Below are 26,118 nucleotides of genomic sequence, written 5' to 3' on the forward strand. Positions count from 1 at the left end.
GAAACTCTGATCTGCAGATCTAGCAGTCAGCTTTAACATGCAGCCCTTTAACAGCATAATACTTTAGGATTTTAAATAGCTTAGTTAGAATACTGTCACTTTTTCTAACTTTGTTTTTGGTAATGTTTCCTAAAACATTAATTGTTTCTTTCCTTAGGCAATTAGCCACTATTTGCCAAGACAAGATTCAATCCTGAAGCCTTTCATTTATGAAATGGTTCTGCATGAATTTCTAGAGAGCGATTATGAGGTAAAGTATTATTTGTTGCAATAACACTGAAACAGAGCAGCAGCTTAATTCTAAATTTGTCACTATTGATAAAGACGAGATTAGGTTGAGACTGGCCTTTAGGCGTTGTGAATTTCATTGTATGGGTATTCTGTGTATATACATACAATTACAATAAAGTATTTATTATTCCTACATTGCTAAAGCAAGGTATATCCAGTTCCAGTGGCAGAGAAGGAAGGAGGTAGGGAGAGAGTGCTGCCATGAACTACAGTAAAAACATCTACTTAACCTAAGCCAAAGTAGCATACCCCTGCTTTTCAACCACACCAAGGGTTTTTATATCTCTGAGACTGAATTGGCTGGATTCGCCATACTGCAGTGGGCCATTTCATTGGATTTTTTACAAGTTGTCCTGCAAGACTGTAAGATCGCTGAGGTGGCAGGCTGGAAAACTGCAGCTGCGTAGAACAGAGTGTACTGCAAGGAAGCCATTAAGAAACTGTGGAGAATCTGATACAGCAGCGAAGGAGAAGGAGTAGATTGTAGATTTCAGAGCCACACTGTCGACGGTTTCCAAGCAGAGCTGCGGCCAAACAGAGAACAGATCCTCTAAGAGAGAATGGCTGGCATTGGATTGGAGATGTGGAGGGCGTATGGAATTGGCAGCTGAAGGAATAGAGTGGTGATGGCGGAGGTGATGACACTGAGAATGGGGGACACAAAACCAAAAGAGCCAATGTCTGTCCAACTGGTGAGAGCAGCTGACAGACTCACAGTTAAGCTGAACCATCTTTGCTGACATTGCTGGTGCAAGCAGTCGGTGGAGGCAGAGTTGGACAGTAGAATGGTGAGAAAAATGCGGTGGATGGAAGAGAACGAGCAGATGAGAGTTGCTAGCAGGGGTAACACTTGGAAATTACTGAGAAAGGACTACCCACCCCAGAGACTGACACCATAACGGAACATCCAGGGGAGGAAGGTGAGACCGCAAACAGCACAATATAACATCATTACAAGCTATTACTAGCCAACATTTGTAAATAGAGGTTGCTCGCAATCTGAGCAATATATTGCCGACCTCCTCCAGGGCCATTTGGACTCTTATTGTTTTAGTGGACTTTACTGCAGACATTATAGTGAACATTATAGTGAACATGGAAATAGACTATTCAGACTGAATGAACTCTTTAAGAACATTGCTCCCCCCTTCCTTGGAAGGGAGGGGATACCCCTTGGCAAAAGAGAGGGGAAACCTTTTTTATACATTGGACTTTATGCTTTTAATATTTGTTTTTAATAGCTTTTTAACAGCTGCTTTTTAAAAATTAATTTATTAGGGGGGGGTCTTTTTAAGCCGCTCAGAGTCCATTTTGGAGTGAGCGGCATACAAATGCAATAAACAAATAAATAAAATTTTGGCCAGTCACCCTGTTTAGGGTGACTCCCTCCCTCCTTAACCGGGGGAGGATGTTTTACGAATCATTGTAGGGCAGTGCTGAGGACTTTAATGAGTTTTTCACAGATAAAATTACTCAGATCCGGACAGACCTTGACTCCGAATGGAATGCAGTTGGCGAATCAGTCGAGGGGACAGAGGCTCATCTTAGTCCTGTTGTGTGGGAGGAGTTTGATCTGATGATGCCTGATGTAGGGGACAAAGCCATGGGAGCTGTAGGCTCCGCCATCTGCTTATTGGACCCGTGTCCATCCTGGCTGGTTTTGGCCAGCAGGGAGTGACATGGGGCTGGGTCCAGGAGATTGTCAATGCTTCCCTGAGGGAGGGGTCCTCTCCGGCTCCCTGAAAGGAGGTAGTTGTGCCTCCTCAAGAAGCCTTCCCTGGGCAAGGGAACTGAACAACTATCATCCTGTCTTCAACTTTTCCTTTATAGGGAAGGTTGTTGAGAAGATGGTGTCGCTCCAGATCCAATGGTCCTTGGATGAAGCCGATTATCTGGGCCCTCGGCAATCTGGTTTCAGGCCCGTCTACAGCACTGAAACTGTTTTGGTCATGCTGACAGATGATCTCTGGCAGGCTTGGGATAGGGGTTATTCATCTATCCCGGTACTTCTGGACATCTGAGCAGCTTTCGGCAAAGATTTTTTTTATTTTTCACTCCGATCACAAATGCAAAATCAAATACCATCAATCTTGAATTACATTACAATGAATCATTTTTAAAATTTCAGTATTCATAATCCATCTAATGCTGCCTCCTTTACATTTGACATCTGGACAAAAGATAATTACTCAAATTTCTTATATGACATTAAAAAGGTGTTAGCTAATATACTTTTTAGGGTTTTCCTAATCTTAATCACATCTAATTAATTAGGCCAAAGTGCTTCAATTTTCTCCATATCTTCTTAATATCAATTTTTGTGTATTTTTCTTAACCTTACTTTTATAATAATTGCCCTTTAAAAGAAACATTAAAAAAGAAAAATGAGCAAAAATTTCCAATTACATCCAATACATGTAGTTCTTAATTTGTATCTAACCCTTACAAGAAAGAAAGGGGGGGGGGAATCAATTGTAAGGGGAAAAAATCCAAATAATGTGTGACATATATCACCATGAACCAAATTAACGAAGCCAATTGATATGAAAGGGAAACTCCATACTCACTTCCTCTGATATTACCTAGTTATGTAATGAAATAGACAATTACCGTATTTTTCGGAGTATAAGACGCACCTTAGTTTTTGGGGAGGGAAATAGGGAAAAGAATCTGCTTGCCAGGTAAGGTATTCAACTGGCTAGCATCTTTAGTCTGGTCAGCTTCAGCACATTATTTTATCCCCTGGTTAAGGGCTTTTTTTAAAAAAAATTCTGAGAGAGTAACAATGAAAGAGCTTGCAAGCCAGTAAGAGTTGGGAACATCATTAGCACCTGGAAAGAAACAGTCAGAGCAAGTAGAGCAATGGAAAAAAACTGCAAATACTTAGGGCTTGGAAAACATTCTTCTTAGCAAAGAGTAACAATGAAAGAGCTTGCAAGCGGAAAAGAGCTAGGAACATCATTAGCACCTGGTTAGGGCTGGAAAGAAACATTTGGAGCAAGTTAGACCAATGGGGGAAAAAAACCTGCACTTAGGGCTTGGAAAACATTCTTCGCAGAGAGTAACAATGAAAGAACTTTGGTACCTTAATAGCACCTGGTTAGGGCTGGAAAGAAATATCTGGAGCAAGTAAAGCAATGAAGAAAAAACTCTGCAAAGACTTAGGGCTTGGAAAACATTCTTCTTTGCAGAGAGTAACAATGAAAGAGTTTGCAAGCCAGTAAGACCTGGGAACATCATTAGCACCTGGTTAGGGCTGGAAAGAAACTTACTCAGAGCAAGTTAGAGATTAAAAAAAACCTGTAAAGACTTAGGGCTTGGAAAACATTCTTCACAGAGAGTAACAATGAAATACATTAATAGCACCTGGTTAGGGCCAGAAAGAACTATCTGGAGCAAGTAAAGAAATGAAACAAAACTCCTACAAAGACAATGTTTGGAATACATTCTTGGCAGAGAGTAACAATGAAAGAGCTTGCAAGCCAGTAAAAGCTGGGAACATTGTTAGCACCTGGTTAGGGCTGGAAAGAAACTCACTTGGAGCAAGTTGGAGCAATGAAAAAACCCTGCAGTGACTTAGGGCTTGGAAAACATTCTTCACAGAGAGAAACAATGAAAGAGCCTGCAAGGTAAGAGCTAGGAAGATCATTAAAAGCTAGTTAGGGCTGGGGGTAAAAGGGCAAAAGCTACATTCAGAGTATAAGATGCACCCTTTGGTAGGTAAATAAAGAAATAGAAAAAGATTTTAAAAGGAAAAAAGAGGAAAAGAGAGAGAGAGAGAAACAAAGAAAACTCAATCCAGACAAGACGGAGTGGCTGTGAATCCTGCCTCCCAAGGACAATCCCATCTGTCCGTCCATTATCCTGGGGAGAGAATCATTGACCCCATCAGAGAGGGTTCGCAACTTGGGCGTCCTCCTCGATCCACAGCTCACATTAGAGAAACATCTTTCAACTGTGGCGAGGGGGGCGTTTGCCCAGGTTCGCCTGGTGCACCAGTTGCAACCCTATTTGGACCGGGAGTCACTGCTCACAGTCACTCATGCCCTCATCACCTCGAGGCTCAACTACTGTAACGCTCTCTACATGGGGCTACCTTTGAAAAGTGTTTGGAAACTTCAGATCATGCAGAATGCAGCTGCGAGAGCAATCATGGGCTTTCCCAAATATGCCCATGTTACACCAATACTCCGCAGTCTGCATTGGTTGCCGATCAGTTTCGGGTCACAATTCAAAGTGTTGGTTATGTTGGTTAAGCCCTTCATGGCACCGGACCAGATTATCTCAGGGACCGCCTTCTGCTGCATGAACCCCAGCGACCAGTTAGGTCCGACAGAGTGGGTCTTCTCCGGGTCCCGTCAACTAAACAATGTTGCTTGGTGGGACCCGGGGGAAGAGCCTTCTCTGTGGTGGCCCCGGCCCTCTGGAACCAACTCCCCCCAGAGATTAGAATTGCCCCCACCCTCCTTGCCTTTCATAAGCTGCTTAAAACCCACCTCTGCCACCAGGCATGGGGGAATTGAGATACTCTTTCCCCCTAGGCCTTTACAATTTTATGCATGGTATGTCTGTATGTATGTTTGGTTTATATAATAATGGGTTTTTAACTGTTTTTAGTATTGGATTATTATTATATACTGTTTTATTACTGTTGTTAGCCGCCCCGAGTCTGCGGAGAGGGGTGGCATACAAATCCAATAAATAAATAAATAAATAAATAAATAAATAAATAAATAAATAAATAAATAAATAAATAAATAAATAAGAAGAGAAAGGAAAAAGAGAAAATATATATTTCTCCTTTTTCTTTCATACATTCCTTATAGAGCCCATTATAGTCATCATACCCTGTTGAATTTTATGGTTCTAAAGTCAACCCATAAAATCCTCCAACCTTACTCTAATTCATATCACTGTAGACTCAGTGAAATGGTAAACTCATCATTTCCTTCTCCATTTATATCACTGTAAACCCAGTAAAATCATCATACCCTACTCTAATTTTATCACTGCATACCCAGTGGAATCACCGTGCCCTACTCTAATTGTATCACTGTAAACCCAGTGGAATCATTGTGCCCTATTCTAGAAGAAAAAAAATCACTGTAAACCCCATGGAATCATCATGCCCTAATCTAAAAAAAAAAGTCACTGTAAACCAAATGGAATCAGCATACCCTAATCTAATTAGTCACTGTAAACCCAGTGGAATCATCATGCCCTATTTCTATTTTAAAAATTACTCTGAACTCAGTAAGATCTTCCTGCCTAGTCCCTTTTATAGAACAATAAATCCATTAAAAACCTCATATCCTATTTTAGTTTAAACTACTGTAATCCCAATAAAAACATTGTTCCCTCTCTAAATCAAAATAGTTTATAACTTTTTATAAGTTTATAAAAATTATGATTAATAAATCATGATCTTAAATTCTGTACTACTATAAATTCTATAGTCAATAATTTACACTACCATTATTTCTTTAAAAAAAATAATTCTCTAATATAATCGTCATTATTTTCTATTTCCATAATTCTATACCATAATTCATCCACATGTGTAATTTCCATAATCTGTGCTTATCCTTGATAAAACCTTCTTAACTATAAAATTAATTCTCAATATTGTCCCTTTCCTTTCTTCTCCTCCATCTCTCTCCTGCAAATATTTAAAAGAATAAAAAAATTAATCATCCCAAATAAGCATAACCATTTCCAATATTCTACTATTTCATTGTTCCAATATTTGCCCACAAAAATAATTTTACAAATCTTAAAATACCTTAATTAAACATTATGATGCATAACTCAATTAACATCTTTCAATTTAATTAATTCCCTTTCCATCTAACCATTTCAGTCTCCTAGTCTAAATTCATTCTTTTTCCCTATATAATTTCCTTATAATAAATTCCAATTAAAATGAAAGTTCCTCATTTAATTCCAATACATCATTTTACATAAATTTATTCTTATAAATTTATAACTTTATCATAATTTTAATCTTCTTCTTAAAATACTGCTGCCATCCATATTTTCCATATTCCTTAATCCATATTGCCAAGATGTGTCTCGAATCTGTTTTTGGTAAAATTCTCCAATGTATCCTCAGGCTTTTCAAGTATTTAATTTTGTCAGTCCATGAAACCATATCTCAATCAGTTGGTTCCCATGTCTCTTCTCTCAGAAATTCATTTGTACCAAACCAAAGCTGATAACATCCTATCTTCACAAGAGTAAATGCATAACAAGCACATTCCATCATCCTAACCAGAACAGATAAGGTACCATCTGTTGCAAATATAAATCATAGCTCTTCTTGCAGTGACTCCTCCAACCAGAATATGGCAGTCAATTAACACAGTTAATAATTCTCTTCTTTTAATGCAAAGGAAAATAGCTTCAATAAAAAGAAAAAAAAGGCTTGATAATCAAATAGAAATCCAAATTGAAAATATTTAAGCTCTTTAAAAAGAAGTCCAATCTTGAGCAATTTGCTGTAGTTTTGAAGCTTTCGCTATTCGCCTCATCACTGAACAGCCACTTCCGTTTCCATTTCCGGCATTTTAAGTTTTCGTTGTTAAAAAAATCAGAAAAATCAAATTTGAATCTCTTTTCTGCAATCTTCACTTTCCAGTGCCTCTCTTAATCTCTCTTCACCTTGCCAACACTTAGAACCATCCTCTTTCCAGGTGTTGCCATTCTTCAATCCCTGCATTGTGTTGTCTTCCACGGCTGCATTGTGTTGTCTTCTGTGGCTAGTGTTGGCTCAAGCCTGGCAATCTGGCTGACTTTGCACCGCTGCTGGCGTGAGACTAGGCTGATACGTCTGGTGGGGTATGCTGACCCCAAACCAGACCCCTGGTAGCGTCCCCTGCATCATCTCCCATTCAGGGAGGATTGGGTCAGGTTCAAAAGAACCAAAACCCCTGGACGGTGGGGAATCGGAGTCCCTCCATGGGAGAGTCTGTGTTGCTGTGGCCATTTGACCCTGCCCCTTCTCCTCTCAGTTGCTTTCAAAACCATCGACCATAGTATACTTCTGCATCGTCTGGAGGGGCTGGGAGTCCAAGGCACTGTTTTACAGTGGGTCACCACCTATCTCTCTGGCAGGTTGCAGTCGGTGTTGGCAGGGGGCCAAAGGTCAACTTCTAGTCCTTTGTGGGGTTCCTCAGGGGTCGTCCCTCTCGGCCCTGCTGTTTAATATCTACATGAGACTGCTGGGTGAGATCATCCAAGGGCATGGGGTGCGTTACCATCACTATACTGATACTCACTTTATATCTCCACCCCATGTCAACTCAGTGAAGCAGTGGACGTAATGTGCCAGTGTCTGGAGGCTGTCAGGATTTGGTTGGGTGTTAATAGACTCAGACTCAACCCCGACAAAACAGAGTGACTCTGGGTTCTGCCTCCCAAGAACAATCCCACCTGTCTGTCCATTACCCTGGGGGGGGAGTTTTTGCCCCCCTCAGAGAGGGGCTGCAACTTGGGTGTCCTCCTTGATCCACAGCTGAGCTTAGAAGACCACCTCTCGGCTGTGGCAAGGGAGGGCATTCGCACAGGTGCACTTGGTGCACCAGTTGTGCCCTATTTAGACAGGGAGTCACTTCTCATAGTCACTCATGCCCTTATTACCTCAAGGTTCGACTACTACAATGACTTCTACATGGGGCTACCTTTGAAGAATGTTCATAGACTGCAAATAGTGCAAAATCAGCCACGTGAACTATTGTGGGTCTTCCAAGATCTGCCCACGTTTCAACATCACTCTGCAAGCTTCATTGTTGCCGATTGGGCTCCATACAGAATTCAAACTGTTGGTTATCACCTATAAAGCCCTACATGGCTTAGGACCAGATTACCTATGGGACCGTCTTCTGCCTCATGTATCCCAGCAGCCGGTTAGGTCCCACAGAGTCAGCTTCTCCAGGTCCCGTCAACCAGCCAATATCGTCTGGTGGGGCCTAGGGGAAGAGCCTTCTCTGTGGCAACCCTAGCCCTTTGGAACAAACTCCCTCTGGAGATATGTACTGCCCCCTCCCTCCTGGCATTTCATAAAGCTAGAAGACTCATTTTTGCCGGCAGGACCCAGTTGGATGAATGTGGATGATTGTGTTTAGAATAAATGGGGTTTTAGAATTTTTTAAATTTTTAATATTTTAATATTAGATTTCCATACACTTTGTACTATATTTATTATGTTGTACGCTGCCCTGAGTCAGTTGAGAGGGGCGGCATAGAAGTCTAATGAATGAATGAATACATACATACATACATACATACATACATACATACATACATACATACATAAAATATATTCTATCTAGGTTAGCCCCAAGAAAATGAAAGAGCTCTCCATGAAGAAGGTTCTCCAGAAAATTGAAAGGACACATATATATTCTGGATCAGACAGAAATCTTTATACTTGTGTCCTTCCCTCTTGAAATTGGAATAGTTTTTTCCACTTGGAATTATGGACGCCTAATTGAAGCTCCTATTGTAGTTCCTACAATAGTATTTAAAAGTGGGGGAGGGCAGTTTATTGGGCTAAATTTACCCAATTCATATTGCCCAGATCAGGGGTAGACAAAGTTGGCTCTTTTATGACTTGTGGACTTCAACTCCCAGAATTCCTGAGTCAATCATGCTAGCTCAGTAATTCTGGGAATTGAAATCCATAGAAGAGCCAACTTTGCCTACCCCTGGCCACTGTTCCCTGAAAGCTGTGCGCAGGCATGCGCACGCGCCCCAAAATACCCATGCGCACCCTTTTTCACAGCTGCACACTCCCCATCCCCCTGCCAGCCCGTGGGGGGGCGGGGAGGCGCCGGCAGCAGAAGGGAAGGTAACCGCGGCCGCCCCTGCCTCCCCACGGTACCTCCGGCCCCCTTGGCCTTTTGGCGCTGCCCCCCGCCCGATCCGCCCCCTCTGCTCCTCTGCCACCTCCTGCCTTTGGGCACGGCTCCTCCCGCACCCGGATCGCATGCCCTGCCCATCTCACAGTCCCTTTGCCGAGAGCACTTTCGTCCCGGGCTCTCAGCAAGGGGGTTGCAGGAGAGGCATGGCAGGCGTTCTCTCAGCGGAGGCCGGCGAAGGTGATATTCAATGTCGGGGGCGCGCGCGCAGTTGCATGCGCTCCCTATCTCCATACCAGCCCACTCGGAACATTCAAAATAAGAAAAACCTTCGCTGGCGAAGGCTTTTCTTATTTTGAATGTTCCGAGTGGGCTGGTATGAAGATAGGGAGCGCGCGCAACCGCCCGCGCCCCCCCGACATTGAATATCACCTTCGCCAGCCTCCGCTGAGAAGAACAGAGAGAGAATGAGAGTGAGTGAGAGCAACAGACAGCAAAATAGAGAGAAAGTGAGAAAGAGAGAGAGAGAGAAAGGGGGAGAGAAAGAGATAGCAAGAGAGAGAGAAAGAAAACAAGAGAGAAAGAGTGAGAGAGAGAAAGCAAGAGAGAGAGAAAGAAAACAAGAGAGAGAAAAAGAAAACAAGAGAGAGAAAGTGAGAAAAAGAGAGAGAGCAAGAGGGAGAGAGAGAAAGAGAGAGAGAGAAAGAAAGAGAGAGATGAGAGAGGAAGGAAGAGAGTGAGAGAGAGGAAGAAAGCAAGAGAGAGAGAGAAGAGTGGAAGGAAGAGATAGAGAGAAATGATAGAAAAAAGGGGAGAAAAGAGAAATGAGAAAATGATTGAGGCAGAGAATGACAGGAAAGAGAGAGAAACAGAGAGAGAAGTGACTCTTGATTTAAAGCATATTGTAAAAGCACTTAAATAATAACAGAGAAAAAAACCCCAGCCCTCACCTGTTTTTATTAATAGTTATGTTTTTGGTTTTGCTGTTTGTTTTAGTTTTAATAGTAATGGATTTGGGGTTTTTTAAATTATTAATTTCTTTTAATAAAAAAGAAGGGATTTTTTTCTTATTTATTTATTTCTTCTATTGCCGCCCAGTCCCAAAGGGACTGTTGCTCAGACACTATACTTTTCCGCCCACACCGAAAAAAAATTAGAGGGTACATTGCCCCTGGCCCAGATGATAATGATGATTTTTGTTATTCTCTTAGTACTTTTGACTAAAGTGCCCAACCTTTTAATTTTATTTCTTTTATTTAGAAAGCTTACTTGCTTCCCATCTCATATCAAATGACTTTGGGCAGCTTACAGTGTAAGACATTAAAACAGAAAAGACATTTAAATCAACAGTCAGGGCACACAGCAGATAAAATCATTGACAATTACAAACATTAAAACCAGATGAGACAGGCAGGAGCTGGATACAGGGAGGGAGGGGGGAGATTAGATTTTAATTAATCAACCCTCTCCAGGATGATGAGCCGGGGTGGCGCAGCAGGTAGCGTGCTGTACTGCAGGTCACTGAAGCTGACCAATTGCTTATGTCTAAAACAAATTAGAAATTGCTTACATTCATCATAAACTTCGCTTTTGTGACCACGGTAACGAAAATTATGAATTTTTACTAAAGAAAAAGACAATTTTGCATCTTCTCATTTATACAGTCAGACTAAGAACACTATATACATTGCAAATTTACACAAATTATCAAAAATGTTCAGAAGTGTGCGGTTTTCTGAGATTTACGACTATACTGCAAATCATTTTCCTCGGTGTCTGACCTGATGCTTTCTTTTGAAGGTGGTGTAGCTCTGTCTTGAGGTGTTGGTACAAGAAGTTCAGGGCAATGTGGTACTGGGACAATAGATGAAGGAATGTCAGGATACGTTACAGGCGGTGCATTTTTGCCAGTGCGACGTTTGGAAGGGTCCACCATGCAGAAGTAGCAATTTGTTGAGTGATCAGTCGGTTCACGCCGAATTCTTGGGATAGCAAAATGTACGGCTCTCTTCTTTCCCCTGTACCAACCTATAAGCAAACAAAATAAAATTTGGATTGAGAATTTGATTTAGGTCTATTTCACACTAAAGACTAGTGATATTTACAATATTAACACAGTTAATCTGCTATTTAAGAGAGTATAATTTATCCACTTACCTTCAAGAGTTTTCTTGCAGTGCTCACATGTGAAATGAGGAGCCCATGGTTTGTCTTGGTCACCAACAGGCATACCGAAGTATGCTTTGAAGGCCTCACACATCTTAGCAGATGCTTCCACGGAGTACTTTTTCGCTCTTCTCTTTATAAACTGGCCACATACGTAGCAAAATGTGTCTGCTGGATGTATGCAACCTCTTGATGCCATCTAAATTGACTAAGTTGCTGTGTCCTGTAGGGAAAAAGGATGTCTCTCCAAACTTGATAAAAATGGTCTTTATTCCATGCAGTATTAAAGTACAAGAGTGTACTGAGGATTCAGCAGAGCAAGATTGATCACCTGGTACCAGAGTAACACAATATATATACATTTACATTCCTAAGCTCCTCCTGTAATGGGTGTGGGGTGAAGTGTGAATACTGTCGTTATCAGAATCTGAATAGATATTGAATTCACACCTGTCTTTCTAGGTCAATTCCCCTTTGTCTGTGATGGCCATTGCCCACTTACTATGCAATGCCAATCAATTAGATCCTGTCTCTCCGTCTCTCAGGAAGGGCTATAGTGGCCCTATATAACTTCTTGATAGTTCTCACAATTCCAGAAGCTTCTTAAGTATCATGAAATATTGCAAATATCCTTAAAAATAGATCAATTTCAAAATATCATTGTGCTGACCACAAAAGCAAAGTTTGCAGGGAATAATAACTTTTTTCTATTCATTTAAGGTACAAACAATCAGGAAAACACACTTAACAACTGGGAACAAAATTATTTTTGAAAATTGGTACATGGTGTATATAGTACAAAGGAATATTAGTATAATATAATAATAATAATAATAATAATAATAATGCCACTGAAGCTGACTTGTATTTCTAAAGGTCAGCGGTTCAAATTTCATCACTGACTCAAGGTTGACTCAGCCTTCCATCCTTCCGAGGTGGGTAAAATGAGGACCCGGATTGTGGGGGCAATAGCCTAGTTCTGTTAAAGTGCTATTGCTAACATGTTGTAAGCCGCCCTGAGTCTAAGGAGAAGGGCGGCATAAAAATCGAATAAATAAATAAATAAATAAACAAATAAACAAATAAATAATAATTAGTAGTAGTGGTGGTAGTAGTAATAGTATTAGAAGTAATAGAAGTAGTATACTGTAGTGTAGTGTAGTGTAGTGTAGTGTAGTGTAGTACAGTATAATATAGTATAGTATAGTTTTTTGTCTTCTTTTTAGTGGTGACCAATTCTTGGACACTGGCTTTTTTTAGCAAGAGTTTTTGCTATTGTCTCCTTTCTAGGGTGGACAGAAAGTGACAGTCCCAAAATCATTCAGCCAACTTTCATACCTAAGGTAGTACCAGAACTTATAGTCTTCTGGTTTTCTTAATCACCTAGACCAGGGGGTGGAAACTGCAGCTCATGAGCCACGTATGGCTCTTTGCCCCCTTGAGTGTGGCTCATTTTGAGAGAGAGAGAGAGAGAGAAAGAAAGAGAGGAGCTGTCCACACACAGCCCACCCCACTCTCTGACAGTAACAGCATAATAAATCAAGACATTTTGATCCAAAATAATTCTAGCACAAAAGGGGAAAGGAAGCTTTTGCTGATTTTCCAGTTTCTGTTACATGGATGGATGGATGTCTACATGCTTAGATATCTCAATGTCAAATGAAAGACCCATGTTAGCTAGCAACTAAACACAGATTTTGCTTAAAGTTTTTTTTAAAAAAGCCCTTTCTCAAGAATTTTTTCCCATGTTCAGCACAGTCAGGCAGTGAAATTGCTCAGCCTTCCCCAACTCGCCACACTCCAAAGCAGACCTGGGCAAGATGCGGCCTGCAGGCTGCATCCGGCCCACTCGCTGTCTGTGACCAGCACACAGAGGTTGGTCCAACTTGGGTGTGCAGGCAAAAACCAAAAGCTGTGCGGCGTTTACAAAAGCCGTGCGGCGTTCCCAAAAGCCGGGCAATGGAGTCGGACAGCCTGCCATCTGCGCACAGAAGCAAAAAGCACAAAGGCAGTCGCGTCGTGCCTGTTGCTTGGCTGATGGCACTGCCTACACCGGAACTCTCGCCTCACCCTCTCCACCTTTCTCGTAAGTTGACTTAACCTTCTTTGGGCATTTGCAGCGGAACCTCTCCCACTCCCAGTGGGGGAAAATCAGGTTGGGGAGCAGGGAGAGAATTGAATACAAAGGGGTAGAGAGAGACAGAGATACAGAGAGAGAGTGTGTTACATAGAGGGAGGAGGAGGAGGGAGAGAGATATAGACAGAGAGGGGGAGAGACACAGATACAAAGAGGAGAGAGATACAGAGAGAGGGGGGAGATCGGGTGGGAAAGGGAGAGAGAGCCATAGAGAGATGCAGAGAGGGAGAGAAGGGGAGAGAGGTACAGAAAAGGGGGAGATTGAGTGAGCTATAGAGACAGGGAGAGAGAGAGAAGGGGGAGGGAGGGAGAGAGAGAGAGAAGGTTTTTGTGGTTCCCAGTTCCCTGTTGTTACCACATAGCATGGAAAAAGGGAATGGAATGTTAAGAGAGAGCTAATTTGCATATTCGTATGTAAATCAGCTTTTGGCAGTTGGAAGATAGAATTCCAGGGGGTTTGTATGCTGATCGCTGGCGAATCTGCATGATAGAGAGCAGATGTATAGAGAAATATAGTTATATTATCAAGTTGTTTATTTGTGTAAATATGAAACCAGTTCAATGAGAAAAGAAGAAATAGAAGCATAACTTTTACATTGGAATCATTGTATACATTGTAGCAAAGTTCTGCTATAAAGAGATTCTGCTGGATGAAATGAAAAAGATCACTTATAATCATAAATCACGTAGAAATCCAACATAATGTGTTATGGCTCCAAAATGTGCTTCATTAAAGTTTAATAATAAAAAGAAGAAAGAAAAATTTCTGTGGAGAAGACAGTTGAAGGCTGTGGTAGTTGATGGTGTTAACTGCAGCAGCAGGAATTTCTGTGACAGTTGTCAGTGTGAGGAGAAAATTTAAAGGCATAGTATTATAAGTTCAATTTTTTCTCTGAAGATTTATCAAAATGGCTGGGGATATTATTATTATTATTATTATTATTATTATTATTATTATTATTTAGATTTATATGCCGCCCCTCTCCGTAGACTCTGGGCGGCTCACAACAACAATAAAACAATGTATAACAAATCTAATAATTTAAAAGTCACTAAAACGCCCTTATTAAAAAGCAAAAACATACACACAAACATACCATGCATAAACTGTATAGGCCCGGGTGAGATGTCTCAATTCCCCCATGCCTGATGGCAGAGGTGGGTTTTAAGGAGTTCACAAAAGGCAAGGATATGATACAAAAGTCACTAGTCAGCAAATTGAATGGAGAAAATTATAGTTCATCGTGTATAATAAAAGTGAAGTTATTTTTTAAAAAATATATATACTGTATATTATTAATTTTCAAAAAACAAATATAACAGACATAACATACAACATTTAGTGGAGCTACAGTCGCTCCGCTCAAAATAGAAGTCATCATCATAATAATAAAAGAAAAACTTTGTCTATAAAAATGTATAAAGTGAAAATGTCAGTTTCAATATAGTAAATCTAAAGCTATATCAAAGTTTATAAAAGTATATATAAGAAAAAGAAATTTTAAGAGAAGAAAGAAGAATTTATGTTTATATAAGTAAATAATTACCATCTAATACAATTCTACTACCAAATTCAAATATTCAGGGTAATATAACAACACACTTATCCCTTTTTCCTTGTTTCCCACCAAGTATATACTTTTTGCCAGATATCATAAAATTCTGATTCTTCTTGGTTGTTTAACCGTCTCGTCATCATATCCAGCTCAGCACAGTCTAAGACCTTCTTATCTGTTTCTTTTGGGATCTCAGTATCTTTCCATTTTTGTGCAAAGGCTATCCTAGCTGCAACTAATATGTGAACCATTAAATAATATATTTTGCATTTATTATTTGATATGCCTAGTAAAAAAAAAATTCTGGTGTTTTCTTGATTTCTTGTTGTTTTATTTCTCTCAACCATTTTTCTATTAAATTCCAATATTCTTTTGCTTTTCGGCACGTCCACCAACTATGGTAATAGATACCTATTTCTGTTTTACATTTCCAACAATTAGGCGAATTAGTTTGAAACATTTTTGAAATTCTACTTGGTGGTAAGTGCCATCTATAAAACATCTTAATCTGATTTTCTTTAAAAGCAGTTGACTTTGTTATTTTCCAGTTATATGTCCATACCTTTTCCCAGGTATTTAAATCTATCTCTTTATTTAAATTTCTACACCAACTTATCATGTTATCCTTTAATATCCATTCTATATTTTTACAATTAATTAAAAATTTGTATGTTTTTCCAATCAGTTTTCTTTGATCTGTTGTTAATAATTTGCCTAGTATATTGTTATCCTTTCTAAGTATATATATTGTTTTATCTTTATGAAACCTTGATTTAATTTGTGTATATTGCCACCAGTCTATAACCACCCCTGCTTCCAACAAGTCCTGTTTTGTTTTTAAATTCCACTGATTATCTGCTAAGTCTTTATATTTCCAAATCTTACCTTCTTGTACTAAATTTGGGAGAGTTATAGCTTCAATCGGACATGACTAAAAATGATCTTTTTTTATGTCATTCCAAACATCTATAAGTGCCTTTCTAATAATATGTCTCTTAAAGTAAGAATGCGTTTTGTACTTTTCATACCATATAAAGGCATTCCATCCCAACATTAAATCATATCCTTCTAAGTTCAATAATCTTCTATTTTGTAAGGTGAGCCATTCTTTAGTCCAAGTCAAAGTTGCAGCTTGGTAATATAACTTCCAATTTGGGCAGGCAAAGCCGCCTCTTTCTTTTATATTTTATTATTTTTTATTTTATTATTTAGATTTGTATGCCGCCCCTCTCGGCAGACTCGGGGCGGCTCACAACAAGATACAGGAGTGATGGTGAAACATGGGCATACCTAGGTAAGCCCATGACTGCTCTCGCAGCTGCATTCTGCACTATCTGAAGTTTCCAAACACTTTTCAAAGGTAGCCCCATGTAGAGAGCTCTGACCCCCCACTAACACCGACTGCGACCGACCGGAGAGGTAGGAGGAGAACCACTGAAGAACAGTGCCTCCCACCCCCAACCCCTCCAGCTGGTGCAGAAGGATACCATGGTCGATGGTATCGAAAGCCGCTGAGAGGTCAAGGAGCACCAGGAAAGAGGATAATTCCCTGTCCCGGGCCCGCCAGAGATCATCCATCAACGCGACCAAAGCAGTTTCCGTGCTGTAACCGGGCCTGAAACCCGACTGCTGGGGACCTAGATAATCGGCTTCTTCCAAGGACCATTGGAGCTGGAGTGCCACCACCTTCTCAACAACCTTCCCCATAAAGGGAAGATTGGAGACTGGACGATAGTTATTAAGTACGGCTGGGTCCAGGGAAGGCTTCTTGAGGAGGGGGCGCACGAGCGCCTCTTTATAGAGTGTTCGAAAAAGTCCCCTCCCCAAGGAAGCGTTGGTAATCTCCTGGACCCAGCTCCATGTCACCTCCCTGCTGGCCGAAACCAACCAGGAGGGACACGGATCCAGTAAACAGGTGGCGGAACTCACAGCTCCAATGGCCTTGTCCACTTCATCAGGTGTCACCAGATCAAACTCTTCCCAGACAGGTGGACAAGTACGTGCCCCAGTCACCTCGACTGACTCGTTGTCAGTCGACTCTGTTTTCCAATTGGAGTCGAGGTCCGCCCGGATCTGAGCGATTTTATCAACGAAAAACGTATTAAAATCCTCGGCACTGCTCTGCAAGGGCTCCCCAACTCCCCCCTGGTTAAGAAGGGAGCGGGTCACCCTAAACAGAGCGGCCGGGCGGGATTCCGCTGATGCAATCAAGGCGGCATGATACGCGCATCTTGCCGCCTTGAGCGCCACTTTGTAAGTCTTAATAAAAGCTCTTACAAGTTTTCGATCAGATTCAGACCTACTCTTCCTCCATCGCTTCTCTAGACATCTCTTTTTGCATTTCAACTCCCGGAGCTCCTCGTTGAACCATGGAGCTCTACGGGGTCTAGCACCACGGAGAGGTCGCAAAGGCGCAATCCGGTCAAGAGCCTCCGCTGCAGCCTTGTTCCAGGCCTCCGCAAGAGACTTCGCTGAACTGTGGACGAGTGCCTCTGGAATAACCCCAAGCGCCGTCTGAAAGCCCTCTGGGTCCATCAGGCGTCTGGGGTGGAACATCTTAATTGGTTCCGCCTCCCTGCGGGGAAGGATTGGAGCCAGGAAGTCAAGCCGTAGTAGGAAATGGTCTGACCATGGCAAGGGCAATGCTTCTAAGCCCCTTATTCTCAGACCATTACTCAATTGCTCGGAAAGGAATACCATGTTAGGTGCGTGCCCTCCCTCGCGAGTCGGACCCTGTACTACTTGAGTCAGGTCCATGGCTGTCATGGTGGCCATGAACTCCTGTGTCAGTCCAGAGGCTTCGCCGAGTGACAGCAGATTGAAGTCCCCCAGGACAATAAGTCCGGGGAACTCCATCGCCAACCTGGCTACCTCCTCGAGTAGCACAGGCAGGGCTTTTGACACGCAGCTGGGAGGCAGGTACGTGAGAAATAAACCCACCTGAACCCCTAAGTCCAACTTCATCAAGAGAGACTCGCAACCCGCAATTTCCGAAGCAATGAGTCTATGTAGGCAAAGGCTCTCCCTGGCTATAATAGCCACTCCTCCCCCCCTTCCCTGGGGTCGAAGTTGATGCCATATCTGAAACCCGGCTGGGCAAATTTCAGAGAGAGGAACATCTCCCTCTGGGCCCAGCCAGGTTTCAGTGATACATGCCAGGTCGACCTCCTCATCCAGGATCAAATCCCGGATGAGGAGAGCTTTATTTACCACCGACCTGGCATTAAGCAGCAGCAACCTGAGCCCAGGGCCAGAGTTACACTCATCACCAGTACCCAAGATTGGGCTCACGGAGCCAGAACAAGGGATTGTTATTAAGCAACGATCCCTCATTCCCCTGGAACGGCTAACTCCATGGCCCCCGCCATATCTGCCTCTCCCCATCAACACTGGAATATTCCGACCCTCTGCCACCCCAGAGATCGGTGCCCCTTCCTCTCCTGCCTCTCGAGCGTCAGGTGGGCCAAATCTATCATTCATACTGTTATCATTCATCTCATCCATACCGTAACCCCACCCACCCCCGCCATCCCAATCATACCAGCCATTCAACTCATGCACACAGGTATATCTATCCCAATCATCCATTAATTTAGAAACCCCAATAGTATTAAAAATAGATTAAATTAATAGCAATTTAAGAACACTAATAACACTAAAAATATATATAAAATATATAAAATATAAGATAAAAAGGTTATATAATTATATAAATTAATTTTTGATAGTATAAAATCAGATCTTAATCATTATTTAATCATTAGCAATCAATCAGTCCAGGTGTGATGTTCCTTTAGGTCTTCATAGGGTCTTAAGGTCTTAAAACTACTGTCTTTTCAACTGTCTTTTTTAATCAATCCACAAGGGGGCATAGTTCTTCAACGATGGTACACAAAGATCAAGATTAAGAGGGGAGGGGGGAAAGGGGTTGGTGGGACAACAAGCGGTAACAAACAATGGCAATAATCCTCACTTTAGCCTCCCCTCGGCCCCCAGCAGCTCTCACCCACTGGTGCCATACGGGGGGGGCTGAGTTGTTGCCCCTGGATGTTCCTCATTTGCCGCATCTCCGTTGGCGTCTAAAGTTATTCACCGCCACGAGACTCCGTTCCTTTCCGCTGTCTCTCTCCCCTTCGTCGTCTCCGTCACTCCCCGGTCACCACCGTCTCGACACCGGTCCCTCTCACCCACCGGAGTCAGGCTGGGAGTTTGACTCAGCGGAGGCTCGACTCCTCTCAACTCTTCTCGGCTCCTCTCATCTCTTCCCCTCCGATATTGATACTTTCCATCCGGCCCCGCCGCCATCTTCCGCACAAGCTGGTCATTTTCCGGCGCCGCGCTCTCTCTCTGTTCTCTCTCAGCACACCCCTATGGCAGTGGCTCGACACTCCCTCGACTCCTCTCCTCACCCCCGAAGGCTGCACCTTCTGCCAGACACCGCCAGACGACGACGCCATCTTCCGCACCTCAGCCGGTCGCCTCTCAGTGCTGCGGTCTTTCTCGGCGTCCCTCCAACAGGTGGAAGCATTCCACTCCCAACCCTCAAGTTCTCAGAATAGGGGGACATAGCAGCAAGTGGACTCTGGACTGTCTCCTCTAATGCACATTGTTTTATTCTAGGTTTTTTGTCTTGCCATATAAATTAGTTTGTTATTCTAGTTAATTCTATAAAGAAGTCTTTCCCTGGGTTTATCGGAATTACTTGGAATAAAAACAATACTTTAGGCAAAATATTCATTTTAATTGTAGAAATCCTGCCTAACAGTGACAACTGCAAGTTATTCCAGATCGCTAAATTATTTTTAATTTGCTTTAAAAGTTTAGTATAGTTATCTTCTTTTAATGTCATGGACTTTGCTGATATCCAGATGCCTAAATACTTTACTTTTTTAGTTATTTTCATGTTTGATTTTATTTCTAGTTGTTTTGTCTGAAAATCTGTCATGTTTTTGGCTAATATTTGTGTCTTGTTTTTTTTTATTTTTAAGCCGGCCGTTGTTCCGTATTCTTCTAGAAAGTGTATTAACTTTAAAATGGAATTTATTGGGTCTTCTAATATAAAAACAACATCTTCTACAAAGGCCTGTAATTTATATATTTCTTTCTTAATTTGTAAACCTTTTATATTTTTATCTTTCCTTACCTTTATCAATAAAGCTTCTAATGTTAAGATAAATAATAGTGGAGAGATAGGACTGCCTTGTCTAACACCTTTTTGTATCGCAAATTTTTCTGTTTGATCATTATTAAGAATAATTTTAGCTGTTTGAGTTGAGTATATAGCATCAATTATGTTAAAGAATTTAGTTCCAAAATTCATTTTGTTAAGTTGTAGTTTCATAAAGGACCAGTCCACGTTATCAAATGCTTTTTGTGCATCTAAAAATATTAATGCCATTTGTTTTCCTGGATATTGCTCATAATATTCTAATGTATCTATAATTGTTCTCATATTATTTTTAATCTGCCTATCTGTGAGAAATCCATTTTGATCCTCATGTATTATTCCAGTCATAATATTTTTTAATCTGTAAGCATATACTGAAACAAAGATTGTATAATCCATGTTTAATAGTGAAATTGGTCTATAGTTTTGAATTTTGTCTTTTTCAGTGTCAGGTTAGTGTATTAAAGTTATTAGGGCTTCTGACCATGTTTTGGGGATTTTACCGTGTAGTATTATATTATTAAATATCTCTAACATGTTTTTATGAGTATGTTACTATTTAATTTATAAAATTCTGCAGGAATAGCATCAGGACCAGTGGCCTTGTTGTTTTTTTAACTTTTAAGTGCTTGCTGTAATTCGATCATAGTGAATGGGGCATTTAATTTCTGTTGTTGATCGTCTGTTAAAATAGGTAAATCTATTGCGCTTTAAAAATCGAAGACTTTGTCTTCATTTTTATCTTCTGTTTGGTATAAATGTTTATAAAATTCTAACACTATGTCCTTCTTTTCCTCGATTCTGTGTTTCAGTATGCCTTTACTGTCTTCTAATTTTGTCTTGCCTCTTTTTGGTTTCTTAATTTAAATGCTAACCAATGCCCTGGTTTGTTAACATGTTCAAAATATTCCTGTTTGGCCTGTTTAATTTTTTCTGCTAACTGTTCTTCTATTAAATTTATTTTGTGTTTAATTAACTCCCTTTTCTTTTTATTCACATCTTCGCCTTGGCTATTTTGTGATGGTACTTCTAAATCTTTTAGTTCTGTCTCCAATTTTTGAAGTTGGTATTTTTTTCTCTTTATTCTTTTTTGCTGTGTAGGATATTGTTAAACCACGTATATATGCTTTAACTGTATCCCATAAATTTTGTGGTGTGGTTTCATTATTATTATTTAAATTTTAAAACATTTCCAATTCTTTTTCTATCCAGTCTTTATACTGAGGATTTCGCAAAATGTTTCTATTCATTCTCCAATATCTTAGTTTTTTATTTCCCTTCCAAGTAATTGTCAATGGGTTGTGATCTGCCCAATTATTTGTTTCAATTTCAATGTTTGAAACATGTTCGGAAATTTGGGTTGGAATCCATGCCATATCTATTCTAGTCCAAATTTTCTGTGGATTTGAAAAAAAAAGTATATTGTTTATCTGTGGGGTGGTGCTCTCGCCATAAATCTTGTAGTGTTAATTCTGAAGTAAGTTTCCAAAAGGTTGTGGGTAGAATTGTTTTCTTTTTCTTATCTTTCTTATTACCTGAATAGTCCATTTGGCTGTTGGCTATCGCATTAAAATCTCCAATTATAATCATATTGTCAATAGATAACTCTAATATTTTCTCATGTAATTCTTTATAAAATATTTTTTTGTTTTCGTTTAAGGCATAAATCGATATAATGACGAGAGGTCCTGTTTCTAAATTTATTTGCAAAATTAAAATTCTACCTTCATTGTCACTATAAAGTTGCGGAACCTCAATCATTTCATCAATATAAACAGCTATCCCTCCCCTTTTTTTCAGCAAAACTAGTAAACAAATTACCTAATTTAGGGTTACATAATAAGTTTCTGCTCGTATTTTTAATATGAACTTCTTGTAAAATCATAATTTGCGCTCTTAATTTTTTAAATTTAGAAAATATCTATTTTCTTTTCCTTGGGTGATTCAATCCATTTACATTTACAGAAAAGATTTTTACATCTGAGTACATTTCTATTTGTAGTATATTTTTGTTTCTCTGGGTTCTCGAAGTCTAGTGCTTAGTACCAATTCTTGTTGTGATTGTGATTGTTTTTTCTTAGGATCTTGAGTCTCTTCCTCCCCTTTGGAGGTCGCCCCCTGCTCCTCTCCTCCCGCTCCGATTTCTCTGTATGATACATAATGTCTATACAGACCGGATTGCTCATAAAAGGTTCTTGCTTCATCGACAGTCTCTAGTTTTATTCTGGATCTTTGCCAATAGAAAAATACCCCTTCTGGAATCAGCCATCAGAAAATTATTTTTTCTTTGATTAAAATTCTTTAATCAAAAAATTTAAGAAGTAAAATTCCCTGCTGCTTTCACGTACTCTTCTTGGCACTTGTTTTAGTATTATAACATCTTTGTCTTTGTATTTTAAACTTCCATCTGTTGACCAGTTCAAGATATCATCTCTTATGGTTTTTCTAATAAATTTAATGTGTACCTCTCTTGGTAGATTATGTTTTCTGGCATAGCTAGTTTGGACTCTGAATTTCATCAATTAATAAAGGCAAGAGAAGACAAAAATTGAAAAGAAATAAAAGAAAGGATATATCAACAATACTTAGGTAGCTTATATATATAAGAGTACTTCCAACACTATGCAAACTTAATTTTCAGTTGAAAAATATAGAACTATAATATCAAATATAGTACCAAATCACTAGGTCCCTAAGTCAATTAATATAGTTATTATTATTAAACACTCATTTAAAATTCGTTAAAATAAGAAGGGTAGGTGAGAGGGGAAGTCAGAAAAAAAATATAATTATTTATAAATCTGCTTTGGCACCAAATCTATTTATGCTCTAAAATTTTAAAAGAAACCTAAACAAGGAGAAAAAGGAGCACAATAAAGGAAAAACAAGCTGAGAATATATTTAGAGCAATTTCTATATATCTTTAAACCGATCCGGATCAATCCTGGAACATTTAAAAATACTTAATATCAAACTATATGTAAAAAGGGGATACAGAATTGCAAGGAGCCACCAGACAAAGGAGGGGAAGAGAACGAATTTAGCAATTCATTTACAAAGTTAAAAAAGGCTAATTTATATAAAAGGAAAATATTAAAAAGGGGGGGGGAGGAGAAAAAGGGAAAAAGGTACTTAAACCGTCTTTTTCCCCCAAAAAAAATCCGGGTTAAAAGTAAGTTAAAAATGAATCAGTGTTCAATGTTCAAATTTCATTTAATATTTATAAGTCCAGTATTTACGAAATGTTCTTATTATTCTTCAAAGAAAAAGAAAGAAGAAAAAATCAGGGTTTAATCCAATGAGTCCAATATAGAATCCAAATAATCCAAATAAATCAAATAGTACTTCAAACTAAAAAAACAAATATATCTTCATTGACAATGTTTTCCCAAAAAAGGCAAAAAGAAAATCAGAAAGTAATAAACTATAATCCAAGCAAAATATGATATTAAAAAAGAAAATAGTAAAAGTAGAAAATTCAACACGTCCAAATCAAATCAAATTCTTTGTTATTGTAAAATATTAATCCTCCATCTTGTATGTTATTTAGTTTTTTCTAAACTGCATTCAGTGCTGCAAACGTATCGTGCGCAATCCACTTTCAAGGCAAATTAAAGAGAAAAGAATACCGGATATTTTAAATTTGAAATACAATTTAAACAGTTCTTATCCCCTCAGTTTCGATGTACTAAATAACCTTCCAGGAATAAAGTTAAAGAAAAATTTGGACTGGTATTCCATTTGCCGTCTTTAAGATTACATAAGCTGAGGCCGTTTCCGCTTGCCAAAGTCCGCTCACATTGGCAGGAATTTCTTTTTTTAATTCTTCTTCACCTTATTTTAATTTATTAATTCAGCGTATGGATTTATTTGTGGGGGTAATGATCACTTTACCTTTAATCTTTGTTCTTCTCAGTTTTCTTTATTTCCAAACACTCTTTAGGACTTTTCCAGTTTTTTTCTTTGTTCTTCCTCTGCTTGGAGGTGCCAGTGGAATACGGCCCCTGGATCTTTGCGCCTGACGCTGCAGGGCAATCCTGCACCTGGGGGCGGCGGCAAACACCCCCTCCGATGCACGGAGACCCCCTGTTCTTGACTGGGCTCTCCGGGCCCGATTGTACCGCTGGATCGTGACCACCAGGGCAAAAACGGAGGTCTGGGGACGGAGCTCTGTCTCCAGCCTCCCGACGCGGCTCACAGCCACCGGAAGTTTTTTTAAAAAGTGAAGTTATTATTAGAGTCTGAAGCCTTATGGCATCTTATTGAGCAAGAATGTGAAGCCAGAAGGAAATACAATAGAGAAAACACCAAAGCTAAATTGTTGCTGGTTATGAATATAGAAGATTCAATGTTGTTCAGAATTCAAGATATACCAACAGCTAAATTAATTTGGAATACACTTGAAAATTTATTTGCAAGGCCATCAGTAAGCAAGAGGCTGTTTCTGAGAAGAATGTTGTATCAAATGAAAATGAAACCTGGCACAAGCATGATAAATCACCTAGACAAAATTGAAAAGACTGTGTGTGAGCTGAGAAAGAATAATGCACAAATAGATGAAGAGGAGCAAGTTGCAGTAATTGTAAGTTCAGTGGGAAATAGTTACTCAATCATAGTATTCTTGAAAACTTGCCAAATGAACAGATAACTGTAGAAAATGTAACAAGTAGATTGATAGAAGAATACAATAAAAGAACTAAAACATCAGCAGGGGATGACAATGGAAGCACCAGATTAGCTTAGAGCAATGTGGACAAAGCATTAAAGGTGAAGAAGAAAAGATGCTTCAGATGTGGGTCTGACAAACATCTTATTGGACAACGTTCAGAGAAACAGAGTACCAAAAATAAAGAAAACTTCCAAAGCTATAGAAGAAAAGAAACCTGAGAAGATGATGATGTGCAGAGAAAATGATGCAGGGGAGGATGAATTACAACACCGGGTGGTCGCATCAAATCATATGAGTTATAATAAAAATAATTTTTTGCAGGTTAGAAAGCAAGAAGAGTCGGATGGATGGGTCGAGATAGCTGATGGACGAGAGATAAGAATAGCAGGGGTTGGAAAGGCGAAGATATCAGCACTGAAACATCCAGAAGATCAAGACAACAATGTGTGGAACAATATTATGTTGGTTCCAGAAATTAGTAGCAATTTATTGTCTGTGTCTAGACTAAATAAGGATGGTTTTTCTGTATTACAGTAGTACTTTGTGATATGATCCCTTCATCTTATGAACTTTTTGAGATACAAACCCGGGGTTCGGGATTCTTGTGCCTCTTCTTACAAACTTTTTTTGCCTTACGAACCTGCCGCAAACGCCAAACCTGGAAGTTCGGCAAAAAGTTCAGGTTCGGCGTTCGGGTTCAGCCGATAAGCTCCGGCGCCCAGCTGTCACCTTTTGAAACAGCTGGTGGGCTTCTCGGCGTTCTCCCAAATGCCGAACCTGGAAGTTCAGCAAAAGTCTGGGTTTGGTGTTCGGGTTCGGGAGGCCGCCGAGAAGTGCCACCGCCCAGCTGTCACCTTTGCAGAAGAGCCGCGGAGCTGTCGGCTGGTCGGGAGGCTCAAACGGAGGTGGGGAATCCCAATAGGGAATTCCATGGCCGGAGCTTTGATGTCACAGAGACGTCCTTCCTGGCCAGCCAAAATGTGGATATAACACATGGATATAAAACTGCATTTCTTTATGGAGATATAGAAGAAGAGATCTATATGTTACAACCTCCTGGGTTTTGTAAGGATAAAAGTTTGATATGTAAGCTGGAAAAATCCATTTATGGACTGAAGCAATCAGCTCACAACTGGAATAATAAATTAACTAAAGTGTTGACAGGAATGAGTTTTACAGCAAGCAAAGCAGATGTTTGTATACCAAAGAAAAGAGTATAATAGATACTAAAGTAATTGTATTTGTAGATGATATACTTATAATATATAGTGAAG

General features: G+C 40.0%; 1 protein-coding gene across 4 annotated transcripts in view; it reads left to right on the plus strand.

Annotated features, from left to right (window-relative positions):
- VPS41 (VPS41 subunit of HOPS complex) overlaps positions 1–26,118 on the plus strand; it is a 496,439-nt gene that overhangs the window by 352,647 nt on the left and 117,674 nt on the right. For all 4 annotated transcript variants that reach the window (XM_070726287.1, XM_070726291.1, XM_070726289.1 and 1 more), the window contains one exon: positions 158–250. In XM_070726287.1, coding sequence (XP_070582388.1) covers positions 158–250 — 93 coding nt within the window. The remainder of the gene's footprint in view (positions 1–157; positions 251–26,118) is intronic.

This window comes from Erythrolamprus reginae, chromosome Z, assembly GCF_031021105.1.
Source record: "Erythrolamprus reginae isolate rEryReg1 chromosome Z, rEryReg1.hap1, whole genome shotgun sequence".
Lineage (NCBI taxonomy): Eukaryota > Metazoa > Chordata > Lepidosauria > Squamata > Dipsadidae > Erythrolamprus > Erythrolamprus reginae.